Below are 12278 nucleotides of genomic sequence, written 5' to 3' on the forward strand. Positions count from 1 at the left end.
TCTCTCGTGTGCCGGTACTTTTTGTAGTAAGTGCAGTAAAGATTTTCCCTGTTGACAAGCTATTTGAATGAACTTGCGTGCTTGATGGTGATCTCCAATTGTGAAACTCCAAACTCTTTTTTATTTGTCCCTTTTGTCATGAGAGCCGCTCCTTCATTTATTTGAGTTTCAAGCATATCACTCATCCATCCTTCCTCTGTCCGTATAATGACCATTGTCTCGTTCTATGATGGCAGATCTTCGTTCCCTAAAATTTGCACTCGTACAACATCAAACTCCACATTTAGCCCTACAAGAAAATCATAAATACTTTCTTTTTCAATAAATATTTTTAAAATTACAGCATTATCTGTACAACGCATTTGAATGCATTGATAGTGATCCATCTCTTACCGTAACTGTCACGCCCCAAAATCGACGAGCGCACCGGTGCTCAATCGAGTGAACCCGACCGAGCAAGACTGTTAGATTTTATTCTGCCCAAACTCATCCACGAATAGAGATAAAGCATATTTCCTTAATTAGACAAAAATGTGTTCATGTCTACAATACCAATTCATTTCCAATAGTTTCATCCTTTTTAAAGTCCCAAATGGACAAATAATACAACCACAACATAACATATTTTGTCTTTCCCAACACCAATACACAACCCACACTATGTCTACGGAGCCTCTATAAATGAAGAAGAGTGCAATGATCATGCCGGCAACAAGGCCCCGGCTATACCTCAAACCGAATACACAAAGTACAAAAGATGCATGCCCCCAGGATGAAGTGATGCTCACCAAGTCAGTTGGGTAGAAGGTGTACTGCTATCACTGATCAATATCCCCTGATGTGGAACCACCTGCATTCATTTAAAGATGCAGCGCCCCCGACAAAAGGGACGTTAGTATTGTCGAATAGAACTAGCATGTATAACTAAATACCCTTTCAATAAAATAACAAATATTACAAATAAAATTATCATAATGTTAATGGAAGCTTTAATCAACATCAAACCTCAATTTAGGATCAAGACAGTCTTTCAATTAATTTCCATATCTCACATTGAGAGATTTTTAGTGTCGATATTCCATTATTCATAATACCATTATTCACAATACCGAGGTCTGGCCTTATTAACTTTGCTTCCCTAATTTCGAACCACCCAGTGGGAGATCTACATCTCCTGCCATATAAAGCCTCGAATGTTATTATTTGAATGCTAGCATGATAGATATTGTTATATGAAAATTCTATGAGTGGTAAATGATCATCCCAACTACCTTTGAAGTCTAGAGCACAAGCGCACAACATAACCTCAAGCGTCTGAATAGTCCGCTCTGCCTCCCCGTCAGTCTGCGGGTGAAAGGTTATACTAAGATTCACCTGAGTACCCAAACCTTGCTGAAATTTCTTCCAAACATTAGCAGTGAATTGTGCTCCCCGATCAGAAATGATGGAAACTGGGGTGCCATGCAACCTGACTATTTCTTTGATATACAACTGAGCATATTGTTTCATTGTGTCGGTAGACATAACCGACAAAAAGTGTGTTGACTTCGTGAGTCGATCCACATTTACCTAAATTGAGTCACACTTGTGCGGAGTGCGCGGTAATCCTACCACAAAGTCCATATTAATCATTTCCCATTTCCATATTGGAATTTCTATATTCTGTGCCAACCCACCGGGCCTTTGGTATTCAGCCTTCACTTGCTGACAATTCGGACATCTTTCCACAAAGTCCTCCACATTCCTCTTCATATCATTCCACCAATAGACTTCCTTAAGATCATGATACATTATTTTGTAGAACCTGGGTGCACGGAATACCTAGAAGTTTGAGCTTCAGTCATAATTCTTTTACGGAGACCACCCACATTTGGAACACATAGTCGCCCTTGGTACCTTAGTGTACCATCATCCATGCCAAGAGAAAAGGCCATGGTCTTATGTTTATGAATCCCCTCTTTCAATTGCGCCAGCAATGGATAGTTGTATTGTTTCTCTTTGACTTCCATAACAAGCGATGATTCAGTACTATTTTGCACAATTACCCCTCCTTCACTAGAGTCTGCAAGACGAACTCCCAAACTAGACAATCGATGAATTTCTTTGGCCAATGGCCTTTGATATGCCTCCAAGTGAGCCAAACTACCCATAGATTTCCGGGTAAGAGCATCCGCCACAACATTGGCTTCCCCGAATGATATAGAATATTGATATCGTAATCCTTACGTAACTCATGACATCTTCTCTACCTTAGATTCAATTTATTCTATTTGCAAATATATTGAAGGATCTTTTGGTCCGTGAATATGTTTACCTGGACCCCATATAATTAATGATGCCAAACCTTTAATGTATAAATCACAGCAGCAAGTCCTAAGCCATGTGTTGGATTGTTTTTCTCATGATTCTTGAGTTGCCTAAAGGCATAAATGATCATCTTGTCATATTTCATCATTAGTGGAACATCTATATCAGATTTCTCTATCATATGACCTCCTAGGAATTGAGTTCTACAAAAATTTCCTTGATACGATTACAATCTTATTAGTACTTGCAACTTGTTTTTTTCCAAAATTTCTCAACAAAAGACATTACTAGGCCAGTTTTTTTATGGGACCATCTGTTTCAAATGAATAACATCTACTAGCTTGCGCGCACACCCTGATAACATCAACCTGCATGGCATTTCCTCAACATGTGAAGTAACATCGTGCTCAGACCTTTCTTTGCCATCCTCTTTCCTCATTATAAGTATTATAGGATTTTAAGAAACCACTCTACTTCCCTGGTGAACATTCTAACGATTCCTCTTTACTGCTAAACACTTCCCAAAATACATATCGATACCCTTCATATATATTTAGCCCGAACAGGGCCTTTTTTGAAACTTGAGATCCCCCTAAATTCTTCAACGATGACTTCTTGTTTTCCTTATAAGTGTAGGACTTAGTCCACATGGTTCCATCCTCGATGAGTAACTCACCTTATTCCCCGTATTGTAGTCACCAATAATATTTCCTAATATTGCAGCCTAAGAGCTATCATGTTAAACATGTTTGGTTCGTAACAAGTGTTCATCCTCTCTCAATTTGTTTCGAACATTTTCTTCTTTTTTCTTCCTTTGCTCTAGACAATATGCTGGTACCATATTTTCTTTGTGACTGGAGCATTCGTTCCCATCCCATTTTGCCCTTAATTCCTAGTAAATAGCCTTATTGTGCCACACACTTGTCTGCCTCCCATGAGCTCATAGTATCATTGTGCCTGATTTTTTGAATTTATCACACCACCACTTCATCACCAGTAGTTTCACTTTCCAATGTAATATGTAGACATGAACTCCCTCTAAATCTTTTAATTGATATTCAGTGTCACTCAAGTCGGCTGCACTACAGTTAATCCTTTATATCTTCTATTAACAATTGTGCTCTAGGCGAGTCCACCATTCTGATATGAATTATTTTGTGATTCCACCATTTATTCTCACCTCATTCCTCCAAGTTAGTGAATAGCTATGCGCTCTTCCATATGTTACGTGGTCTATTCCCTTAGTTGGGAATTCATCTTGCTCGCCTCTCGACACTTGTTGGGATATCTGTGGAAAAGTATGTTCATCTGTGTATCACTTAACACTTCCTTGCTTGCAAGATTCTTAAAAGACTTTCCATCAAGTCCAGATGCACTCTTGGGTTATTATAACATCACATTTATCTCTCCCACTCGTTCTGTATTTCTTAAAGCCTTGGAACTTTAGCTAAATCGCAAATCCGTGATTAACTCATTCTAAGAACTCACAAGCCTTTCACATTTGATCTGTAGTACTTCCTTGGGTTCCATTGTCCCTGACTTTCTAACAAATGTAAAGAATTTATATTTCCATGACTTTCTAAATGTCGATAACCTTGTCATGTATATTTCCATGTACAAAGAATTTATATTTCTTAACCTTCCATATTATTTTTGTACTAGTAGTTTATCTTTTGCATTTCCTTTGAGAGAATCACGTTATCCCTTACCACTTTTCTAGACTACACATGTCTTCAACAAAATATCCAAACATCATAGCTACATGGCCGTACTCTTGTTTTATTTCACTTAAGTAGCCTCACCATGGTCCTTCCCTCCCCACTTTGGGTGAATGTTTCATATTTCGACACAAGTCTTGAATTTAGCAATTTGAGGGACACATGTTTCACATCTCTAGTCCTCTTGTATATGATTGACTATTAGGGAGATTTAAGTCCCCATGGTATTAACCTCAAAGGTTCTCTACTCTTATTCAGCCACAAAGTCCTGGGATCCTAATCCCCCGTGTCAATATCCTTTTTGGAGTGTAACACAACTTCACACATTCCTGGGATTTTTATTATATTCCTAGTGCTAGAGTCTTCTCATTGTGGGTTCAATTGACTATCCTTTCATAACTTTTTATCTCCCGTGCGAGACCTACACATTTATCATTACTCTCCAGGCCATGCCTTTCATACATCTTAGAATCATATACCTGGTTCCCACACTATCCATACGTACAAGTTAAGCTTAGGTCTCATTTATCACGTCAATGCCTCTTTGGAGGTGGGCAATCACTTCTAGCACTCTTCTCATATAAAGTATGTTCATGGTACTATATACATTGTCTCATATGGCCATACCATTCATTCAACATGATACATGTGCCATCTATTTAATATTCAAGCCTTTACCCTTTCGTCATGTCACATGACAACATTACTTGGAATAAACCAAAAGAGCATTTAAACTTACCTTGAACCTCAACGCACGAGTTGGAGGAAGAATAATTTCACAATCAGTTTTATCGCAGGATTCAAAATATCAAAGAAGGGTATTATTCCTAAATGTCCAAGTAGCATCCTAGTTATAGATGTGGTCGACAACACACCGATAAGAACGACTCTACTAGACACGGCTCCGAGACATCCTAGGACACTATAAAATCTTAGGCTCTGCTATCAAGTTTGTCACGCCCCAAAACCGAGGAGCGTGACCGGCACTCAACCGAGTGAACTCGACCGAGCAAGCATGTTAGATTTCATTCTACCCAAACTCATCCACGAATGAAGATAAGATATATTTTCTTAATTAGACAAAAAGGTGTTCATGTCTACAATACCAATTCATTTCCAATAGTTTCATCCTTTTTAAAGTCTCAAATGGACAATTAATACAACCACAACATAACATATTTTGTCTTTCCCAGCACCAATACACAACCCACATTATGTCTACGGAGCCTCTATAGATGAAGAAGAGTACAATGATCATGCCGGCAACAAGGCCCCGGCTATACCTCAAACCAAATACACAAAGTACAAAAGATGCATGACCCCGGGATGAAGTGGGGCTCACCAAGTCAGCTGGGTAGAAGGTGTACTGCTATCACTGATAAACATCTCCTGCTATAGAACCACTTGCATCCATTTAAAGATGCAGCGCCCCTGACAAAAGGGGCGTTAGTGCTGTCGAATAGCACTAGCATGTATAACTAAATACCCTCTCAATAGAATGACAAATAATATAAATAAAATTATCATACTATTAATGGAAGCTTTAATCAACATCAAACCTCAATTTAGGATCAAGACAGTGTTTCAATTAATTTCCATATCTCACATTGGGAGATTTTTAGTATCGATATTCCATTATTCACAATACCAATGTACACAATACCAGTGTTCACAATACCGATGGTCACAATACCAATATTCATAATATCGATGTTTACAATACCAATATTTACAATACCGATGTTCACAATACCAATGTTCACAATACCAATGCCACCACACTTTTAGCACGGAGTCCGATCACGACCCGATCGGCTAGGCTATCTCATTAGAGAATCAACCACAATTACTATCAATACCAATACCACCGTAAGTTTACCACGGAGTCCGATCACGACCCGATCGGCTAGGCTATCTCATTAGAGAATCAACCACAATTACTATCAATACTAATACCACCGTAAGTTTAGCACGGAGTCCGATCATGACCCGATCGGCTAGGCTATCTCATTAGAGAATCAACCACAATTACTATCAATACCAATACCAATGTAAGTTTAGCACGGAGTCCGATCACGACCTGATCAGAGAGGCTATCTCATTAGAGAATCAACCACAATTACTATCAATACCAATACCACCGTAAGTTTAGTACGGAGTACGATCACGACCCGATCGGCTAGGCTGTCTTGTTCGAGATATCAATCTTTTTGTATCAATTATCGCATTTCATATTTACTTTCATATATTTTTATTTCATTAGCACTAATGGCCATAATTTATGAGATTATTCTTGGCACGTTGACCATATTTAGTATTTCATGCTCACCTTTTTACTTTCAAATATCAACGTCATCATTACCAACAACAACAATTCAATTCAAGGTATTTAGTATACCTATGAGCAATTAAGAGTCTAAGGCACATAGAGATTTTTCACAAAATTTGGCATAATAGCCTTTGTTTGAACTTGACTTAAATTCGAAGCATTATTAATGCACAGTCCATATTTTTAACACTTCATCAATTGGTAACATAACATGAATAAAGTATTTGGGATGCTTGTTGAACATATATCTTTCAACCCAATCTTACTCGGAATAGCCAATTTCATAATGAATCACTCGGGACTTACACAATTCACATGAATATCATGGGATTTAATTCTAAGAGAAGATTTTAGCCAACATACCTCAATTGAGCTTCCTGAAACTCTAAAATATTCCGGAATTCTTAGCAACTTCAATCTATTGTAGAAATATAACAAATTTAATAAAAATTAGAAAGATGATCATGGTCCTAGCTCATTTGAGCATTTTATCAAACACTAAGTGTGCATTAAGGTTCCAAGGTCCTTTTATAGAGAATTCCATCATCCCACAACCCAATCTTTACCATTTTTAGCTCAACAATCTTCCTATACCCTTTTATAATACATGCAAGTAAATAAACAATCCTCCTGTCCAGAAATCATCTTGCTAATTATCTATTTCTACATAAAATTTGAAAGTGAGGGTTAGGGTGTAGAATCTTACCTCTAGGATGAAGACCTAGTGAGTTTCCCTTCTTAATCTTCCAAAACTTAGGCAAGAATTGAAGAATAATTATTGAAGAGCACCTTCTTACTCTAGGGCACTCTCTCTCACTCTAAAATATTAGATTATAGCTCAAAAATGGCCCAAAGAGTGTATTTAACGAAATAGGGTCGGATTTTAAAAACCAAAAAATGGAGCTCCGGAACGGTTCTGCGGTCGCATATGCGACCGCATATCGGTGGCATAATTGCTAACAAAAATGATCAAAAATCTATTTGTGTATGAGGTCACTATGCGGTCCGCATAACTGTTATGCGGTCGCATAATGCACTGCATAACAGTTATGCGGTCGCAGAGTCGACCGCATAGCTGCTTCCAGAATGGCCCTCTCCTGCTCACTTTTGGGGCCATTATACAGCCCGCAGATTGATTAGGCAGTCGCATAATAGACCGCATAAACGTATTTTTTCGCCAAAATTTTTCCTTTACTTTTCGGTACATTGTTCTACCCAAAAGGTCCGAGCCTCTATAACACTCAACACGTAAAACCCATTCGGCACCACAAAACATTATTTTCTTTTGCAAAATTTTACGGGGCCTTACAATAACCCCTATAAAAGGTTAGAATATTTAACAGATCGAGCTCCTTGTTTTGTGGCAGACAATTTTATTTTTATTTCATAGACCCTGGTAGCATCATGAACTTTAGAGTATGTCTACTTCACTGCATCCCAAATTTTCTTAGCAGTATTCAGAAACATATCAGTATCACTAATTTCTGGAAGCATGGAGTTTCATAACCACAACATCACCATTGAATCATGTTCATTCCATGCATCAAACTTAGGGTCTTCTCTGGATGGTCCTGTACCGAGGAGATATCCTAATTTCCCTTTACCTTTTAGAAAGGTGCGAATAAGTTGAGACCATTTTAGATAATTTTTCCCATTCAATCGATAAGAGGCTTGAATATTTTGTAAATTTCTAGTTGAAAATAGCTCTACAGTGGCAGAAACATTTTTAGAGACTGGAGTATTTGCAATAGTACTCTTTTCGGACATGGTTTTCAAATGGTTTCAACCCTTGGACGAATAAAGAGGACAAATGTGATGATGAATAAAACAATTTAGTCAGGAATAAGCCTAACGCTCTGATACCATGTGGAAGAGTAAGAAACTTGAATAATTTCATTCATGTCTTTGAATGTCATATACATGGCTTTATATACAGAAGAGGTTAGAAACAGAATCATCTAAATCCCATAAAATCTGGGATTATGCAGAATAAAATAAAATAAAAAAAGAATCAGAATTTGATATTCTAGATTAAAACAATTATCTCTAAAATCTTAGAGGATCAGATCTTGATATGGAAAATATCTTCCTGGGAATCCTCTATCATTCAACAACTACTAAAGTAAATAAAATAAAACAAAAAATATAACATAAATTCAAAATCTAAAAAACAATTAACATAATACTCTTATGTAAAATTACGATGAGATTCTACTTAATGACATCACTCATTATATGTCAAGTTTATTAATGATTCATTGTTTCAAATATTAGGAGGTGTAGTTTCAAAACTAGAATAATAACACAATTATGTTTAATGAAGAAAATAAAAAGAAATAATAAATATGAGCAACTGCATAAAATCACAAAAAATAAGTATTGCAAAATGAGAATATTATTTAAATATTAAAAATTAGTCTATCATTTTAACATAGCTAAGTTTGCATATAACCTCGTTCAATAACAAAGTTCAACTTTAATGACATCACTTATTATAAGTCAAGTTTGTGGATGACTTATTCTTTCTAAAATTATGAGGTATAATTTTTTAAAAGTATTAGAATAATAATATAGTTATGTGCAATAAAAGATAAAGAAAGATAATGAAGAAAGAACCAAAATATGAGAAATTATGTTGAAACACATGAAGTAAAGGTTGGAAAATGAGAAATAAGAAAATAAAAGATAGAGAATGTAAGAAGAAAAATATTTGAAAAAAGAATTTAAAAAGTTAAAATAAAAAATAAATTAAAAAGAAAAGAAAAAAAATTCAGAAAATTACCTTGTAATTACACCTGTAATTACCGGCCATTCACAGCCCCCTTCCCCGAGAATTGGAGAGTGTAATTATACCCCTCAATTACGCCCAATTACATGTTGTAAAATATATTAAAACTGTGTAATTACACTCAATTATACTCAAATTCATGTATGAGTGACTTTCCAAACATGCCTTTAATGTAAATTGGATTTTGATACAGGAAATTTGAAGGTACTGGTAATAATTCCAAGTAAAGCTCTTGAAAATTTTAAAAACGGGATCCTTAAATTAACCAATTTGTTGTCACCCTTTGTTCGAACCACCGCAATTCTAAAGACACCATATGTTAGATTCAATGTTACGTTTACGAATAGTTAAATAACTGATAAAACATGTTCCTATTAAACAAAATAGATACGCTATTTATCCCATCTAGAGTGAGTAGTCATATACGAGGGCCTAATATACAAGTGGAATCTGTTTTTTTTTTAAAAAAACATCTAATCATTTGTAGAAGGCCGTGCCTCATATCTTAAACTAAAAATACCAAAAAGGCGTTCTACACACGAAAAACTAATAGGAGGAGGATGGCGGAATGTTAACAAGATTTAAATAATTTAACTCTTGAAAGTATTTTGATTTTTCTTATAACCGTGGAGTCCAGTTAGTTTATGCGTACTTCGACTAATTCTATCAAATATTTATTACCTCTTACCAACACAAATATCGAGTAACTCTAATAACAGTCCATTGATACAGTACTTTAGAGGGGTATTATCACTTTTAGCCCGCGCCAGAAACTATTTATATCTCGTAAACGAAAAAGTGTATAAAATTTATATAATTTTTGTATATAACATACAAAATGTATACATATAAAAAAATATATAATATTTTTTTATATGTTATTTTTACAGTGGCTATACAGTGTCATTTCTCCTAATTTAGATGTCCGAGGTCCACCAAAATGTGCACTAATATAAGAACTATATAAAAAGTAGTGGAAACATAGGAATGCAGTTTATTTTCTCTAATTTGTAAGACTCATGAGTTGGTTCAAATTGTTTGTTACTTAAAAATAAAATAAAAGAAGCCATGGGCGGCAGCAGAAGGAGAATTATACAATGAATCCTACCACTCCAAATTAATTAATTCATTTAGTAAGGGCTTTTTCTTTATATGTTTTCAAACAACCTTCAGTGTTGCTGAATGAATGGACAGAAGAACAAGTGAGGAAGCCGTTGACAAATTAAAGTCATACATAAAATAATTCATTGACTTTGCATTGTTCTCTAAGCGTGCAAGAATATAAGTCGTGTTCCAGTTTCAATGCTATTAGTTTAACCAAAGCTCGAATAATTTATGGTCAGCCCTCTCATTGTACGTTGTACGTGTATCTAATCATGAATTATAAAGTTTTAAATCTATATATATTCTCGATACACTTTACCTTTTAATTAACTTACTTTATAAAGAAGTTGTCATATAACTAGAAATAATAAAATTTCTTCCAAAATCACACACTGTACGAAAAAATGGAAAAACGAACTTTACTGTGTAGAGCAAATTAACCAATACCTTTTTCCCTTTGCGAACTTAAGATGGGTCCATAATATATATTTCACATTGTTACAAATATATAATGTAAGTAAATAAATACGTCTCTTTTAAAAATAATTTAAACTTTTAAATGAGACAGTTATATGACTCAACATGATATGTGAAACATGATATGGCTCAACATGATATGTGGAACAGATATAGGTCCAACATTCAAACTACTCTCTCCTCTAGCCGCTAGGCAATATGTATAAAAAAGAACTACAACGTGATTATCCCTTAAAACCCATCAAAATGATCATATGTGAGGCATACGTGTTGTAGACCTACATTAATAATAAGTCTTTCTCTCGTAGCTTAAACTTTTAGACGATGCATCCCTTTAGAACTCCGAGTCAAACCCACATCTGAAAAATATTTTTTTAAAAATAAATAAAAATTTTGGATAGGACATTGTGTCATCTTGCTGTTAGAAAGATAATTACGTAATAAAATATCAAATTATAGTCATAGTTGTTAATCATCTTAAATACGAAATCAAGCATGCTTGCTCTATTTTCTTGTCAATTATATATAAAACTCTCATTCTCTGCCGACCATGACCTCCTCTCCATTTTATTCCAATCATCTCTTCCCCTCCTCCAAGCCCTGCCCTTTCAATTCTATGGAGATTGATCCTTCAAACTCTGAGAAACCAGACCAAATAACATGGACCTCCAATGAACTAGGTTTAGGGCATGTTAAGTTTTATAGGTGTAGCTTTTGTAAACGAGGTTTCTCTAATGCACAAGCACTAGGTGGACACATGAATATCCACAGAAAAGATAGAGCCAGACTTAGAGAATTTTCAAGTGAAAACTTACTTTCTTTGGACATCAACAACTCTTTTAATCCTCCTCCTCCTCCTGAGAACGACGATTCGTTGCAAGGAGAAGTATCATACGATGAAATAATTAGTAGCCCCTCGAAAAGGCCATGTGTTAATACATCTAAAGAAAATGATCGTAGTCATGAGGTGATTATTGGAGATCTTTTGCAATTACCTTTGTTCAAGGAGACTCCATTAATTAAAGAAGCAAGCAATTGTGTGGACAGGCAAGTAGAAGAAAAGGGCATGCAGCTAAATCCTGTTTCAGAATTGGACCTTGAGCTTAGGTTAGGGATGGAACCACCTCATGAGTCCTCGATGAAAACCTTGTAGTTCGTTAAGTCTATATCTACGATCAGATCCTTTCTGAACTCCCATATGTGACCGCTTATCCAAGAGAAGCCTTTTCCTTTCTAATTTGTTAATCAAATATACTTGCTAGAATCCATCAAAAGAGGTACTTCGCTCCCTCCTTACAACTTCCTCTCTTTTTCTTTCCTTTTTTTTTTTATAGTGTACTCCATATTAATTTCAGTTAAACAATCTAAATCAACAAAAGAATATTGTTATTTGTTCTTTTTCTTTCCTTTCCTAAACCTTGAACTTTTCCGAATTTTACGCATGCTTGTGCTTATACAACTAAAGATGCTTAATTCAGCTAGATTATATTTTCTGATCAGAAATAGTTTTCTTGAAGTTTAGGTGTACCCAATGTAATGCTCTTTATAAAAGGAA

The 12278-nt window shown here is 35.5% G+C and overlaps 1 protein-coding gene across 1 annotated transcript; it reads left to right on the forward strand.

Moving 5' to 3' along the window:
• The first annotated feature begins 11339 nt into the window (after positions 1-11339).
• Positions 11340-11876, forward strand: LOC104092857 (zinc finger protein 11-like). Its single transcript, XM_009598539.4, has one exon. It carries the CDS (start codon positions 11340-11342, stop codon positions 11874-11876), a length of 537 nt encoding a protein of 178 aa, XP_009596834.2.
• The last annotated feature ends 402 nt before the right edge of the window (positions 11877-12278 follow it).

Source organism: Nicotiana tomentosiformis, chromosome 2 (assembly GCF_000390325.3).
Source record: "Nicotiana tomentosiformis chromosome 2, ASM39032v3, whole genome shotgun sequence".
In the NCBI taxonomy this organism is placed as follows: Eukaryota; Viridiplantae; Streptophyta; class Magnoliopsida; order Solanales; family Solanaceae; genus Nicotiana; species Nicotiana tomentosiformis.